Here is a 16,886-nt window from a genome sequence, read left to right as displayed (position 1 = left end):
AAGCTTTTTGAGGGAGAGCTCAGAGAAAATGAATGGAAACATTTGTACATTATTTAATGCTTTTAAGCTGGTGGTGCTTGCATGCCAGTCAATTATAATGGTCCTGCTAAGCACCTTTTCCTATCATTATGGCGTGGACTAGTCGACAATAGCGCCACATCGGCGTAGCATACAACAGACCGGAGACGCTACCGGGGTTCTCGCCGCCAATTTACCTTGAGTCCCGATTGACCAGAACAACCATAAAAAATGTGAATTTGAAAAAGCTGACCATTCCTCAACGATGCAGTACCTCGTACAGCTGGTTATTAAGACAAGAATAAGCGAGCAAAAATAGCTAAAAAAAAGATAATGAGCTCCGATACGGGGAGTCGAACCCCGAGCTGCCGTGTGAAAGACGGCGATGTTAGCCGTTACACCATATCGGATGATGTTGACATTCTTGTTCAGGGCAATTAAAATTTATGAGTCGGTTTATGCTCCTGAGAGCATCAGTTATTGCTCGCTGCATGCTCTTTTCGACGGATATCAGCATGAAATTTATCACATGAGAAAAAGCAAATATACACAACCAATAGAGCATACACATTTCACATCAACCTTTCCCTCCCTTGCTCGAACCTAGGTAAGTCTCCCACTTCGATAATGGAGCCGAGTAGTAATCCAACCCTGTCTACCCCACCAGGCAGGCGGTGAGTCACCAAATCCCACCACCATAAAAACCACCACAATAAATTTACCTCTGTCTTCCCTCTCTTCTTTTCCCCCTCAAGCGCCATCCCAACCAATGCTGCGTTTCTTTGCTACACACGACGAGGCGCAAGCCCCGTCCCCTCGCGTGATCCCAGCATCACCGAGGGCGCCGCAAATGAGAAATTCGGAGGAATCTTCACCTTACCCAGTAACCCGCCCTCTGTGCCTCGCGGTCCAGGGGGCCGGTACTGCCCGTGAGGGCCTGGTGTGAAGCACCTGCAATCGGCATCAGAAACATCGGGGCCGGATCCTACTCTGTAGGGTTCGGGTTTCCCCATGGGAGAGTCGTTGCGAAGATTGTGTGTTATGACACTTTAGTGCAATACGCAGCATGCGCCGTCCTTTCCGGCCAGTAATGGTTGGTTTGGAGGGCGTATCATTCGATTCCGATTATTCTGGTTGGGGTGGCGCTTCATCTTTTTTCCTTTCAGGTCAGTTTGTACTTATTTATTCCCTCCCTGTTCGTGTGGTCTGGTGGTTTGGGACTGGAAAGGACTTGTTTTGCCCCTGCTAATGAGATGGGGGCTGGCCTTCTGGGCTTGATAGGGTTGCTGTCGTGTCATGTACGGGTAGGCGTAATCTGGACGCTGTTGGTACCCTTAGAGCTTGTGCGAGTAGCATGGATGGAAATGTGGCCTAGTGCTGTATTATGTGGTCTACTGCGGAATGAGAATGGATTCTGGTCACTCCAAATTGTACACGACTTCGTAGTCACTGAACTGAAAATAGTCGTGCACAGGTAGCCCTGTGGCTACTCGATGGTCATAGTAGCTGGACTTCTCAAAAGATCCGCGGGTCCTTTAATACATACTTGAATTCTGGTTCGCCGACCCTCGAGGTGAATTATCGGTGAATTATCGATTGTGATTTCCGTAGTTGTCCTATCCGGCTAATGTTCATGGGATATTTTGAATACCAGGAAAAATAGAAAGAAATGTTCGTTCCCGCCGTTATGCTCCCTCTTCATGTCAGAGTAACACCCCCTTCGCCTTTCACACCTCATTCGCTTGAACCTCTTACTCCTCGTCTCCGATCTATTCGAGGTGAAAGTTAGCATCAAGGTATCTGAATCGACGGGTAAGAAAGATCATACCTTAGGAGCGAGATAGAATCTCAGGTGGCCGCTTCCCAGCCCGTACTCAACAAGTAGAGGCACCTCCTGTGATAGGCAGAGAGTAACCTGGCTCGACAGCGATGTAGCCTTGCAGAAGTTGACGAGGTACTTAAGGGAAAAGGTGAGAGCAACAGGCTCGCTAAGGGCAATCGAAACGTTCTGCTCCGGCTTGTCGACACTGGTGTGTTGACGGATGGTAACCGAGCCACTGCCGATGTCGCCCTGGCATGAGAACTTGACACCTTCCTTTGTAGCCTCAATGACGACTATCACAAGTTAGTGAGAAAATTGCCAATGACAGCATCCCATAACGCACCAGACTCAGAAAGCGCATTCAAATCTCTGCAGATCCGCTGGAATTCTGCCGACGGCATCTCCACCGTGGCGGCATACTCTGTCTCTGGGATGGCCAGGTGCTCTTGGTCAATGTCCATCAACTTAATATCATACTCGCTTATTCGGTCGGTCTCGGCGCTCTCAAACATGAGGTTCACGGCATCAGGCGAGTCGTCCGCCTTGAGTGTGAGGATGTCTTCGTTCTGAGCGGCACGCAGAACCTTGGTCAAGGAAACCAGGTTGATACCGAGGGCAATGTTGCGGTCGCAGCGGTAGGGCGAGAAACCCTCAGCCTTGAGAAGCATGGAAACTAGAGCTACGTGAGAGTTGTCCATGGCCTGAAGGGCGATTCCCGAGTCATTGCAGTCAAAGTTGCAGTCCTGTACGAGATCTTTGATAGCGTCGACGACCTGGACAGAGCGTGGATCAGGTCAGTCATGAAGCCGAGAGGCAAACCCGGAATTGAGGCTCACGTACGCGCTTGAGAAGGCTTGCTTGTTCTAGTCGCGCTTCCAACACTGGGATGACGGTCAGAGGATATTCATTGAAACAATTGGACAAGAACTGCCTACTCTTGATTATGTGTGTCTGGATGTCGAAACAAAGGATATAGGTAAAAGGTGATGATAGTGAAAGTGAAACGAGGTGTCAAATAACAATGATTCTGAAGACAAAATTGTCAATTGTTAGCTGTTGTAGTGCGAGAAATTTGAAGGATAGGAGGACTTGCAGGTGAATGGAGGTGTGAAGCTAGAATGGCTCTGGTCAGAGGCTGCAGAGCGAGAGTGAGGTTCTAAAGTGCTGTAAATTCGCGTTCGACGTTTAGTGGGGAATCAGACGCGTTCACGGGTCGCGCGTCATTATGCGTGATTGGCCTTAGGCTGATATGAACAATTGTGGTTAGACCCATCCTAACCTAAGGCAGCAGCATCGTTGCCTTGGAGTATCAGGAAGAGAGTTCATTAAAATTTATCGTATTCCAAGATTAATCTCAAATTATACTATGTACAGCTCAATTTATACATAGGAAATTACTCAGCGGGTGCCAATCTTGAAGAAGCAATTGCGCCAGTCAAAGCCAAGGAGATAGAAGCGTTCAAAAAGCGCAAGACCAATCAAAGACCAGTGGTTAAGTATGCTGTACAATGGACACAGAAATGTATTAATATAGAGAAGGTCCGTTAGAAGGAAGAAAAGCACAGAACACCAGTGACGCCAATCCGCTCTATTTGCATTGGGTATCAGCCTGCAGAGTTGTTTGGTCAATGCTCGCTCACAGTCAGTGTAAAACATGAATGCCGACGGATATTATATACTCGTTTGTGGAGGGAGAATATCCAGATGGGAGGCAAGTCGAGAAAGAGGGAAGGGAAAAGAATGATAGGATGACAGGTGTGGGTTAGATACTCGTGACCCTCTTTGAAGCTGTCCCTCGAGGTCTCTGCTTGATGACCATTTCGAGCTCTTTCAGCATGCTGGTATTCGCATCCGCTCGTTCACGTGCAGCAGCCTGTTTCGCCCGGTCTTCCTTGACACGGGCAATGCGCTCTTCCCTAGTCAAAGACGCCCTTTTATTGCGGGACGGGAGAACTATAGATTCGAATATCTCCTCCTCGTCGTCGACACTCTGGATAATGCTCGGATCTGGCTTGATATCGCCATTCAGAGCCCGGAGCGCATCTGCTGGGCTTCCCTCTACCGCGGTGGCGCCGCCAAGGCTGGGTGTCGGGGACAATGGCAGCTTTATCCCGCTGGGCGGACGCGACATATGATCTACCGAGGATCGCTTGTCAATGCTGCTCATCAGAGCAGTTTTGCCAGCCTCCCATTCCTGAAGAAGGCCTCTGATGTCCGTTCCAATTGATTCGTATTGGGCAAGAAGGGTTGCCTCGAGTTCTTCCGTGTCGGTAGGCTCTGAAGTGGCAGTGGACAGCTCTCTGATCAGATGCATTTTCGCGTGAAGGGCGCGGATGCCTTGAGTAAGCGTATTGAGCTTTCGAAATTGAGCACGGAGATTCTCCCTGTTAGGAGAGGCCGTAGGCAGCGGCGAAGGAGGAATCACGTCACCTTAAGAACAGAGTCAGTGACGGATGGGATAATACTCTACATTGAGGTGAAACTCACGGTCATCTTCATTGAGAATGCTGGCCATCTTCCGGGTATTCACTCCCGTGACTTGGGCAAGATCTCGCATCTGCTCAATAGCCGTGCTCCATCTTGCGATGTCGGATCCACCACCGTCGGCACCCAGGGCTAGGAGACAGCAAAGAATGCTCTTTCTTACGTTGTATAGCCTTCCAAAAAGGGTGCGAAGCGCGCGGAGTGAGTATTGGTCTTCTGTTTCCCGTTCAGCCAAGGCGATCTCGGCTTCGGTAAGCTCTTCTATTGAGACATCGTAAATGTCGTGGTACTTTGCGAGATTGTCATTGTCTGTCAGTGGTTGCAATATGTGCTGTGCCTGTAGGTAACGCTGCAACATTGAGTAAAAGCACTCGGACACGGTCCGACGCAGTCTCAGACATCTTCGTGTCTGCGCTTGATCCTCAAGTCTACTTACAGGAGGCAAGGGCGTGCTTCTGGTACTGGGGTTAGCATTCGCGGCCTTCATAGCGCTTGCTCATGCAAGATCGAGTGCAACTTACATGCGATAACCCCGTGAGACCAGCTCAACCTCCTGTATGAAAACGACCGATGCCGAAGCAGCCGAATCGAATGACTGTGCATTGCTTATGAATACCACAGCCGCATCAACAGCCTGATGCCGCAGGTACTTGAGCCACTGGCGTCTGGCAAAAGCATAGAACAGAACCCCAAGCACTGGGACAAGCACCAGAAGTACACCGACTTTCCGAGGGTTGAATCCGGACCCCGTCCGAGATCGGCTCCAGTGTAACAGCCAGGCGATTGAGAAGGACGTTGATGCTGTGACAACGGCACCCTGCACGCCAAAGGTTGTGGAAAGCGATGGAAGGTCAACGGGACTCGAATTCGATAGTATGTCGGCGGCTGACGTATACGAGGGTGCACTGTGTTCATTCAACAACTGCGATGCGACGATAACGTATCCAAACTGCTCTAGGAATCTTTCATTGTCGCTTCGTCCGGCGCGTGAGTTCAGGGCGGTCTATTCAAAAGAAAACTTATCAGCCAGAGTTCCGGCCGCGGCTGATAGGGTAGCATTGGTTGGAACCCATACTGCACAGGCGTCGTAGAGTTTACCCAAGACTGCCCTCTGGCGCGAGGATTTCAGTTCCAAGGGTTTGGGTAGCTTGTTTCGGATGCGCTCCTGGAATTTTGAAGTGCCCCGCGGAGCAAAGTTTGATGCTGTTGAGTCGAAGGGATCATCCTCGCTCTTTGTTTCCCGGACCGGCCAGTCTGGATCGTGTTCACCTTCCCCTGAATGGCCAACGGCATCATCAGTAACTATGAACCTATGCATGGCGCTCCGCGGAAACATACCTCTCAGATATTCCGCCAACGGCGAGTTCTCATAAACCAGGGCTTCCATGACCTGCAATCATTCCGGGATGTACGTTGGTTGAGGAGAGGGGATCGTGGCGGGATGAAGCGGATCGAAAGGTGGTAGTGAAGGAGCGGCGGCTTTTGGAGGTTATATCAACTCAACAAAGGCTAAATAAAAGTAGAGACTGGTGAGACGAGATCGACGGAAATTAATCATCGGCCATCTCCACGGCGATCTCACGGCGAGGAGTGCAATGCTTGAGGGGAGGACGTCAACGATAGCGTAAGTATTCCGTTGGCGGCAAGTGGAGGAGTAAGCAGAAGTAAGGGAGCACGCGACTTTTAGGGAGACAATCAGAGGGTAACTAGCGCATCACATGGATTGTTTATGAAATCAAGTGAAAAAGTAGATAGGTAGTAATTCATGAAATGACTGCCCTGGTCGATATGCAAGGTACAGGAGAGTAAGAGAGCAAGAAGAGAGGGCCACGTTGAAGATCAAGCTGGGTTCATGTGTCTGGGCCTCTCTGGGGATGGAGAGGGCTTTGGCTTTCGTCGAATCGGAGTTCTCATACCATGAGGCCGTTTGGCTTTAACTTGCTAGTTCTCCGTAGCAGAATGCTGACCCACCGGGATAGTCAGGGACGAAAACTGAATAGATGATGAGGCGCCCAGATGTCTATTGGGTGAGATCTATTAACGTTGTTGGAGAAAGGAGGATGGTCCAATCTGATACTACAGGAGCGCGTATGATCATTACACTCATATGACAATGCTCAAGTGACGCCAGGTCAGACCGAGGTTCCACCCTCACTCTTACCCAGGCTGCAAATCTCCTTCAAATGTCAACCTCGGACTAAGGACTACGGCGGAAATCCTGATGGCTACCCGCAGGGTTTGTCTTTGGGCCCGCGGTTTCACGATCATATTAGATCATGGCCTTTTGAAATGGATAATTTGCTACGACATTCTGATGAACAATGACTGCTGCCGTTCAAATCAGACTATCTGGGAAGTTTGAGCCTCTCTCAGAGCTAACCGCGTCTATTCATTCTGATCAAAGTGAGGAACTTAACAGAGGGCCCTCTCTCGATCGTCTTGGTCTTTAGTTTCCAATCTCAACGAGTTGTCGCCGTGGGTGCTGTCCCATTTCGGCTGCCTAGGTAGGTAGGTCTCCAAGAGCAGTCTCTACAATACACCTGTCGGTAGCAGTGGATTGCATCGGCTTACCGTCATCGGATAAAATGACGGTGTCTTTACCCGATGAGTAGATGCAGATACATTGACGCCAGGCCGCGTTGCAGAATAGTGCGTTAGGCACGGTGTGTTTACTCCGTGTACTTACTTTGCTTTCTAAGCTGGATGCTCGTATGAGCACGCAGTACCGGTTTCAAAGTGGTAAGTTCCAGCTTCCTATATGCTTAGAGATGGTATGTGCTTGAAGAGAATCTGGAACATGTCGCACTATGTTCCTCAAATATCGAAGTTGGCCTCTCATGCCTCCCCATCCGCTCGAGACGGTTGTATAGGGTATTTTCAGAAGAGCCATCTTCCGTTATTCTCGAGCCCGGCATGTAAATTAGCAGGCTTTGAGATGCCATCAGGTCGAAGTCAAGCAGTCGGCGAGAGCTCTTTGCCAATGAAGCTCACAATCTACTAGGCGTCTTGAGGACAGCAACCCAGTCATTGCAACCATACTTGCCGACGGTAACTTTGATCCCGCAAGCCTGCAACTCTTTGGACACGCATGCCGGCTGGCGATGTCGCTGACAAGGTCTGATAACGCCCTCCTTAGGAAGCCTAAGCGTATCTGGCCTCAGCATAGAAACCAGAGCACTCGGGATCAGTCTTTCTTGCGTAGTTAAGTTCTCTATCATGTTCGCTGATCCTTTGATGGCCATGAGAGAACGGCTCGGGGTAGAACTAGTTCATCACGGCAAGCATTCTCGCGAATGAGGAGATCATATATGTGAACTACTTGAATATCTACAAACGCTGCCAAGCCGAAGAAACCGAGTGGACGTCGGTCTCGCTGCCTCAAAACTCAGGTACGATTCTGTTACCTGGGCAACCGCTACCCGTCAACAGTCCAGGCCTCGCGTTTCCATACATTATTTCGTTCCATGAACTACCTTAAATCTTGACCATATATCTTTAGCCCTATTCCTTATGACCAGCAATTTGCTATCAGAGTTTCGAAGTATTGAGTGTCTCTTATCGCGCCTGTTAGATTTCTTGTTATCATTCTTCCCACCAAGTCCGACGCCTCAACCCGCCTCGATTAAGTACGATCCATGAGATGTGTCAAGCATAAGCTTCTTTAGATCAGATATTGGTTACATTCACTAAGGCTATCTGATGGGATAATTTCAGAACAACAAGCATTATGTCTGGTCTACTGCAGGAACTTGGAACTCCTTGCCCGGTAAAGTCAAGGAATTCGAGAAACAGTGATACAATCCATACGTTTGATAGTTCGTGGGCAGGAAGCTTGGAATGTGGTGACGACACTGCCAGCCTCGATTTCACCACTGCGATCAAAAACAACACCTTGATTGCTGTCAAGCCCAAGCGAAGGGTGAAGACAGGAACATCGTTCATAATTCACGATGACAACGAAGAGAGACCCACACACGCAGTGCCGGAACGCAAAAGAGAGAGCACTCTTACAGCTAGAATGACAGGCCGCAAATCTTCATTGCTTGCCCAACCAGCCCATAGATTCCGCCCGAAAGTCAGCTTCGCCTCGAGTTCGCCATACAAACCACAGCGCCAGAAAGCAGAAGTCAAACACCAAAGACAGAACATAGATGCCGGCGCAGAGACAAACAGGTCACTCCTAATGCGAATCAATGGTAGAGAAGACGAAGATCAACATAAAGATAAACTCAAACGAGATGTGCGCCGCAATACGGTCTTCATTCCCCCGGACGATACCACGGTCGCCAGCGTGTTTATGAGGATGTTCAGTCCGCTCAAGTCCGACAACCTCAATCATTACGTTCCAGAGGACATGGAGATCAACAGCCTGGAGTCGCAAATTGCGCGGAAACGACAAGCGAAGAGAACAATGGCCTCAGGTCGAAAGACTCCGCTACATCCAAGTCTTGAAGTCACGCAAGGAAGCGCCATAAACGTCGATATCGCTGGCAAGAATACTGGGAAGGAGAATATCCCTCCAGGGGTAATGCTCTTCAATTCCAATAACAAGGATTTCTGGAAATCGAATACGGAAGGAAAAATAAACTCAAAATCGCCCAGAGCCATATCAGACAAGGCTCGTCCTTCTGCAGACCCTATGATGAAGCCACTGGCGAGGACGTTCACCAGTCAAGAGCTAAGAAGATCAGTGCTCAGTGAGAAACGGCATAATGCTAGGGCATCTGTAAACAGCATCGGCAGCAAAATGGACAGTATCGTCAGAAGCAACTCGACACTTGAAGGCGTCGTTCTGTCCACTTCCAGGAGCACATCCATTTCGAATGCGCTCAAACAGTCCAAAACAATCAAAAGTAACGCCTCACTAATCAGGAAAGAGGCTACGATGAAGGACTTTGAACTCATATCCGACGATATTTCCAACCCAGCAATGTATGAGGACCATTGGCTTGCGCATCAGGAGATAGTAATTACTCAGTTAGTCAACCGGTTATTCGATCAAACGGACCGTCACATGAGATATGATGGCCATGCAGCACGCAGACATGAGCTTCTTCAACTGTATCAAAGCGGTCCTTTTGTCGAACTTCATAAGCGATTTCAAGCGTCGTTGACCTATGGCTCTCTCAGTATGCCAAAAGATGCTCTAACACAAACAAGGCGTCTGGGACATGACTTGGGTATGAAGCGGAAGTTCTTGGATATTTGGTTGGAAACGTACGACCTTCGAGCACTGAGAGCAGCTGCCGAGACGGTCACCGGAAGAAGAGTTGAGAATGAGACCCTCGATGGAGCTTCCCATCATTCCTCGGTCGAAACAACCGCAGATAAGGAAAAGATTCTCAGACGGAAACTGGAACGATTCTTGGATGTCTTCTTGGTACAAAATAGAGATATGGATCGTGATGCGCAGGATCTTAGCCATGCAGGCCCAGATACGATCTCCCAAGCATACCGCCGTACAGTCCTCCGGAGTATTATGATGGTTATACTTTTGGACAAGGCGAGATTGTGTCCAGGAACAATGCTTCCAAGTTGCCTTTTTAGGTCCTCCTCATCTTTCAAGTCTTCCGCAGCGGTTATGCAAGCACTGGCCCGGCTTCTACTGCCAGCATCGGGTGACATTCTGAAATCACTCAAACATTTGGACTGTTACCTGTCATATGAACAGCACCAACTGCAAGAGTACGAGTATCAAATGAGTAATCTTGCGGTCGACCTGAGGGATGGTGTGAGATTGACCAGGATTGTGGAATTACTACTTTATCCATCAGCAGGGGCCGTAGGGGAATCGGTGCCGCTGCTGGACAGTGATCAATGGCCACTATCGAGACGTTTAAAGTTCCCCTGCTCGAGCCGCACGGTGAAGAAGTTCAATGTACAGATTGCTTTGGATGCCTTAAAGTTGACAACAGGTGCTGCGCCGCTTGTTCGTGACACACACGCCGAAGACATAGTTAATGGTCATCGCGAGAAGACGATTGGCTTGCTATGGGGGTTGGTCAGTAGATGGGGTCTTTCGGAGCTTATCGAGTGGGATGATGTGAGGAAAGAGATTGACAGACTGAAGCAGAAAGCAACATCACAGCTCGGATGCGCACAGGTCAACGGTGCAAATTTGGTTAAGGAGAAGAGTTCTAATGACGAAATGGAAGACGATGAAGCTGTTCTATTGCTCAAGGAATGGGCAACCATTCTGGCGCATCTGAGTGGCCTGCGGTTGGAGAATCTCAGCACAAGCTTTGCGGATGGAAAAATCTACGAGGCTATAGTGAACGAGTACGAAGAATATATCTTGGGCAATGCCGCGTCAAGCCCCGACCGAAAGGCAACTACATTGGCAACCCGTCTACGAGCACTTGGCTGCAGTTCTCAGTTTGGTGAGTTCATCCCTAGATTGTAGCCCAGGGTAACGGCTAACCGATGATTAATAGCAAATCTCGTTTCTCCTGGCAATTCGCGCAAGGCACACATCTTCGACAGCAGTTTCACAGTTGGAGCGCTCGCCTTCCTCTGCTCTCGTCTACTTTCGGCTACCAAACGAGCTCGAGCTGCTATAGTGCTCCAAAGTGCATGGCGACGCGTCCTCGCATACCGGGAATCTCACCGACGAACTTTGGTGAGGAATCTGGCACTGCAATGCTCAGCGGTCGTGCAGACAAGGGATCGGCTGCTTCTGGCCAAAGCGATTATTCTGCGATGGTGGAGGAGAATGAAAAGACAAAGGCAGCAACGTAGCAAGATGGGCAGTCGATCAGAGAAGCGTCTTCAGGCAGCGACACGGGCGCCTCAACGTGGCCTTGGAAGGACGCGTGTCTAGCAACGGCAGGGGAGCAGAGATTTCAAAGCGATTTCCGCTGTTGGGGGTTTTGGTATCCTTCAAGGTCACGAAATCTTTTTCCTGCATATGCGCTGGGCGTCATGTCGATTTAGCATTGGCAGATGAATATTCCTATACTGCACTTCGTTGGAGTTTGTCTAGATTATGTGTAGTGTATGAAACGAGTACTCTGTTCTAGCGATACTTGACACAGCCACGACGATCCAGGACTTGGCACACGAAAATATCAACGCATCCAATACCATCAGCTACTACAAATAACCAACCGAAGCCTAAATCATGATGCCTAGCGAATGTATCGACTATGTACCCATTTGAGATATAATTAGAAACCCAGTCCTGTGATTATCATCATGATAACGTACTGACGAGGCTGGTTAACCTATATCTAGTACATATAGTATTATCGTTTTGTGTGCGCCTCTTTGTGCATGGCTGGGGACGAATCATCACCGCAATGCCCAAGAGATGCGCATCCGGGACCTATGATGTCACACCTGTCAAGGCAACTCCCATCTGACAATAACGGACCAAAACCGACGTTTCCGATGAATACTGCGTACAGTTGTCATGTGGGGTTTACCTAGTAGATTCCGTGCCTGGTCATCTTCGTTGCCTTTGATTGCTGGAAGATTGGAGGTGTGTGTCATAGAATGAATGAGGTGTGTCGTTCGGACGGACGCAAATATATTGTTACCCTACCTCTCGAGTTAGTTTAAACTGGGTCTCTCCGACATGGCAATTGGTAATTGGCAATTGAGCATGACGTATGAGTCTATCGATTGATGGATGCGAATGGAAATCCATTAGTGAACGAGATATAGGCTGTACTGTCGGTATCTAGTGCCTGGTGGAAAGGTACAGAAGGTGATATCGCTTCGGCGTTCGGAATTAGCCGACGTAGAGACGCTGGATGATCTAGGATGCGAGATGACTACTGCAAGATGGAATCTGATACCTGGCGTTTGTGGGCTTCTAGTATGATCTCTCCTGTGTTTTGAATTGGATTAGTTTACTCCGTGCTGCGGTAGATTCAATTTCGCGCTAATTACGATCGAGTATTTGCATGTTTAAAGTTAGTTCTTGCCTGATCAGCAGTCTTAGTGACCGCGCGTGTCAATGTAACCAAGGCTAGGTAGTGCTGGAGAACTTTGCGATACGTATCCTGTAAGCTCATGCCCATCATTGGGGTTCAATCATGAGATCAATACTTTCTTCCGAATTTGGAAGTACGAAACAGTCCTCTTGATGCCAAGCGACAAATATTGTATTGGCGCTTGGCTCATAGCAGTTTGGGGAAATGGACGATTGCAGCCTCGATATATAGTTCGTATCACCATCGGTGATCAACATGATCTACTAACACTAGCAGTTGTCGGCTGTCTCAAACGCCCCAACAGAGCCTATTACTTAGGGAGGAAAAGGGGCGCAAGATCTCTGCGCCGCCTGCGCCCCCTCCCGAAGGTGAGCTGGTAGACAGGGCACAGAAAACCACACATGTAGAATGTGCAATACTTGGCAGAGCGCTTGGCAAAAGCAGAGTAACTTGAGTATGGAACGGTCGGCCGACGGTAGCACTGGAGGAAACAAGGGGATGGCTCAAGGAGGAGGAAAAAAAGCAAGGTTTGTCTGGTGTCGGCTGTCTGTCCGCGCTCCCGATGACACTGATACCTTAGCCATCCACAAGTAACGAGATCGTGGAGGAGGTAAGTAGCCCACGCATTGTTGTAGATATTTCGCAGGTAAACGATCATTAACCGGATATCAATCCATTCAATAGAGCATCGTCTCGACTGGGCGTCGGTATGACTTATCGTCTTGGCGGAGGTAAAGCGACATCGCCAAGTGCTGCTGTGGAATGGAAAGGGGAGTAAGGACTTAAGGAGGACATCCCTTTAAGCATATCCTGCTGACCTCCGACTTCCCAAAAGGGAAGATGCACAGGACCAGCATAACTGTGCACTGTGTATTGATCTTGGCGGTTCTTGGCGGAGCTCTTGGCTGCTTCATCAAGTATGCAGTGTCTCCCTAGAATTTGGAATTCGTCCAGTGGAATGCGTTGTGCGGACACTTAGGAGATCGCGATGATGTGCGAGGTTGACTTGGGCTTGGCTGTAGTCCGTATGCCAGTTCTGACGGCCTCCGTTCTCTGTACGCTGTTGCCGTACAACATCAGAGATCTATAGTTCTCTCTCAGAGTCCGCAGAGCGGTCGGGACCGCTTGGGTCCCAGTTTATCTGGAATGCTTCCAGGTCCATGACACTTCGGGCTGAGCCTGGCCAAAGCAAGGGCGAGTCCCATGTGTAACCTGTTACACTGCAAGAGGTCATTGTGAAGGAATGTATTTATCCGTGGTATGTACTAGAACATACGGTATGGTACGCTTGGTACCGTACAGAATTTCAAGCCATACAGACCGTTTCAAAACGACTGTTCAATGTCAGCCCATGTCGAGTTCAGCATCAGCGATATCGTGGGGGTGTCGATGTTGTGAGGCATTACTTGAGGATGATAATGAGGGGGTCAGAAGGTCCAAAGAACGAGATCAAAGCAGTGTTATAGCTTTTGACAGGCAAACTGTACATAAACCCCGCATATGATCCTAGTAAGATCCCGTCTTGTCAACCTTTGACACTATGCGATGATTTGACAATTGACGAACACCGAAACCCCCGAACATAAAAGCTCATGCGTAGGAGGAGAAATATGACCCGAAGCTTTGGATCGAAGCAGCTGTCATAGAAAGAATGCTGCCTGTGCCCTTCATTCAGTTGCAGCTTTGCTTCAGTTGGCGCGCAGTTAGTGTTTTATCTTACTACATTTGGCGATACTTGCATGCACCAAGAGTGCCTGAGCGAGAAGCAGTTGGTAAAGCTCAACGTGGAGTGGAGCGCGCAACCCGCGAACTGGCTACTGACATAAATCCCTCATACAAAATGTACTCGCGGTCAATAAAGGGCCCCCGTCATTCGGCTCATCTAGTGCTGGGCCGACGTCGGCCACTGAGACAAACAACGGAAGTTACGATTATTATCCATCCATACAGACTGTGGAGATATGGATTAATGCTACCTAATCCTCTAGGGTCGTGATCCTCAGGTAGGCTGAGGATTTGAGCTGCTGGTCTGCTGCATCATTCTTTGTACAATTCAGTAGCCTCCACTCACCCTGGGTCTTAATGTAGTTTGCCATTTGTCTTCTCGAATGCCAGTAATTGAATTGGGAAAACCCGCAGTTCGCGATAGGAGATCCCGTATGCCACATAGACTTGTTCTTAGAGGCGGGAAACCACGCTTGCGATATCCTTTTCTAGTCCACCGGTGACCAAATGTGGAAGGGACAGGAGCACCCAGTTAGACAGCGCATGAAGCAACACGGAAGCCCTTCGCCTTCCATCGGCAAGATCCCATCATCGGCTGGTTTTGGTGTGCTGGCCACAAGTTCCCAGGCGGCCACATGCCACTGTTCTTCGACCGTTATGATTGGGTCTCACCCGGAGTTTTAGATGACTGAATTGATCGCATCCCAAAGTCGACTGCTGATCCATGTATTCAAACACGAAGTGTGTAACACTGAGAGAGTCAAAAGTTGCTTGAAATTCAGCATCAAGCTCCGCCATGATGCTTGTTTGCAAGTCTGTTATGCACAATATCTCGTGTATGGCGTCGTCAGCTGTAGAGACGATCCCAAACCACTGGATGAATCCCACTCAGCATTGATATCCACGGTCGTATTGGAGCTGAGGTTGCATGATACTTTGTCGTAAGGCTGAGCTGAGCTTCGCTCACCGTTCTTCGGAGAATATTATCCATACTTTCTCATCACGAGACATCTGACCATCTGATATCCTGAAATGCATCTCAGTTGCTCAAATCCAGGGATCAGAAACAGCAGGGAGAAGGAAAAACTGCCAAATCTTTTTCAGATTGGCTGCTGAAGGTGGATAGAAAACAACAATCGTAGTAGCAATCTGGCACAGGTGGGGGTATCCTTGATGTGTAGGAAGCTTGACCAAGACTTTGGCCGATGCGCTTCCGATGATTCGCAAACATGATCCGTAGTTTTCTGGTGGTCCCCGCTTTTTTGAAGGCAATGAGGTCGGCGGACTGACCTTTTGGCGTTCAAAACTCGCAAGCTCATCAATCGAAGGGCATTACTTTTTTTACTTTCTTTGACCGCTTCTCTGGCGTCAACCTCCATGATCCCATTTCGGGCTGAAATTGTCAACTCTCCAGCCAACATCGTATATGTGGAGATTTGTGGGATGATCGAAGCATAAAGCGATGGATGATGATCGGAGACTTCTCACAGAGATGGACACTTGGGGAGAGATCATGCTTAGGTGGATATCTCATCGCCACAATACAACGTCTCGAACAATGCCAAAAAAGCAACATTCTCTTCGGAAGGGACATGGATGCTGCGGTCGGCTTTCAAAATTGGGATGCATGTTTGAAACGAATGCTGTAATAATAACATTGACTACGGTGTTTGGAATACGCCGTACCAGATTACAAAGGAATTAATCTCCTGTGTCAACAACAGAACGTATCTTGAAACATTTACTGGATGATTACCTGGCGGTACGACAGAGTTATTAAGGTAGTGATAATAGAATAATAATTATTCCACGCAAACAATACAGTACGACCAGTTGAGATCGGTATCTGCAAGCCGTTCCTCGACCATCTGGTGGTTATTTCTGGCATTTTTGGCCCCTGCTGTGATCTTCGTTGATGTTGTACAGCCAAGATCGAACTATGATTTCCATATGTTAGTAGCGGAATTTTCAGTAATTCGTCGATTTCTATTCTTGTGACCATGATCTCAAGCATATCCAAATTCCCAATTCCGTCATGATCTCAGATGGGAATCTACTTCCAAATTGAAAACCAGGTTCAACAAAGGGGGTCTCTTGTCATGGGTGGCTGCATACAGTCAGATTCGCGTTGAGGTCACTGTAGCCCTTTCCTTGAGTTTGAATAGCGTCATGCGACGGGCAAAGCCGTGCACAGTAATAGGCCTCGTACTGCCACCAAAGGCGTTTCTCGCAAGAAGGCAACCTTCCTACAACCTTCGGTACATTAAATGAGATTCTTTTGCAGCTGTTCTTTTTTTATTTCAACCCGCATGGCAGCACAAAGTACAGAGTACAGTCATGCTTATCCTTGAATATCTCGTCCTCATAATTCTGCAATAATAAATGCAACATACGTCAGAGGACCAAGACTAATGCCTTCCTAATTTGGACAGCCGGAATTGTCGCCAGGCAAGGGAAAGGCTCGGCGCAGGGCACGATAATGGTCCGGGACAACAAATACCAAGCATATGTAACTAGAGTTAAGCAATGACACTGTGATTTATTCATGGTAGTATGGACTTCTTATGCTAGTTCTATAGTGTAGCAGACGTTAATTAAGAAACCTAAATCATAGACCCAGGTTGTTAGAGATATCAAAGGATGAAGCGCGCAGAGCGCCTTTAATTTTTATTTGTGCATCTTATTTGCTCCAGGGTAGTGACATCCACTTGAGCCAAAGTAGGTTCAGGATCAGGAACCATACAGAGTGCAGGTAATCTTAATTGCTAACCTAGGGATGATAGCGCTGAACCACTCAGTAGTTGGCTTTTAGGTCACGGTTGAGTAATACCACCTCGTAACGGGACGGTTTTCGCTGAGACTTACCCGTAGAGAGGTATTTGCCCCGTGCAAGGACAGCC

General features: G+C 48.6%; 2 protein-coding genes and 1 non-coding gene across 3 annotated transcripts; 1 reads left to right on the top strand and 2 right to left on the bottom strand.

Annotated features, from left to right (window-relative positions):
* Positions 1-356: 356 nt before the first annotated feature.
* On the bottom strand, positions 357-428 carry Aud_010523. Its single transcript has one exon. It is a non-coding gene; the product is annotated as a tRNA-Glu (tRNA).
* A 1,341-nt stretch (positions 429-1,769) lies between these two features.
* Aud_010522 (uncharacterized protein) lies at positions 1,770-5,711 on the bottom strand (the record flags this gene model as incomplete). Its single annotated transcript, XM_043295361.1, has 9 exons — positions 1,770-1,787; positions 1,847-2,133; positions 2,184-2,613; positions 2,681-2,721; positions 3,611-4,270; positions 4,328-4,779; positions 4,846-5,327; positions 5,400-5,599; positions 5,663-5,711. The coding sequence occupies 9 exons, from the start codon at positions 5,709-5,711 to the stop codon at positions 1,770-1,772; spliced, it is 2,619 nt and encodes an 872-aa protein (XP_043151296.1).
* A 2,340-nt stretch (positions 5,712-8,051) lies between these two features.
* Positions 8,052-11,144, top strand: sha1 (putative calmodulin-binding protein Sha1; the record flags this gene model as incomplete). Its single annotated transcript, XM_043295360.1, has 2 exons — positions 8,052-10,704; positions 10,759-11,144. 2 exons carry the CDS (start codon positions 8,052-8,054, stop codon positions 11,142-11,144), a joined length of 3,039 nt encoding a protein of 1,012 aa, XP_043151295.1.
* Between the last annotated feature and the right edge of the window lie 5,742 nt (positions 11,145-16,886).

Source organism: Aspergillus udagawae (genome assembly GCF_001078395.1).
Source record: "Aspergillus udagawae IFM 46973 DNA, scaffold_9, whole genome shotgun sequence".
Classification (NCBI taxonomy): domain Eukaryota; kingdom Fungi; phylum Ascomycota; class Eurotiomycetes; order Eurotiales; family Aspergillaceae; genus Aspergillus; species Aspergillus udagawae.
This window is presented reverse-complemented; position numbering and strand designations above follow the sequence as displayed.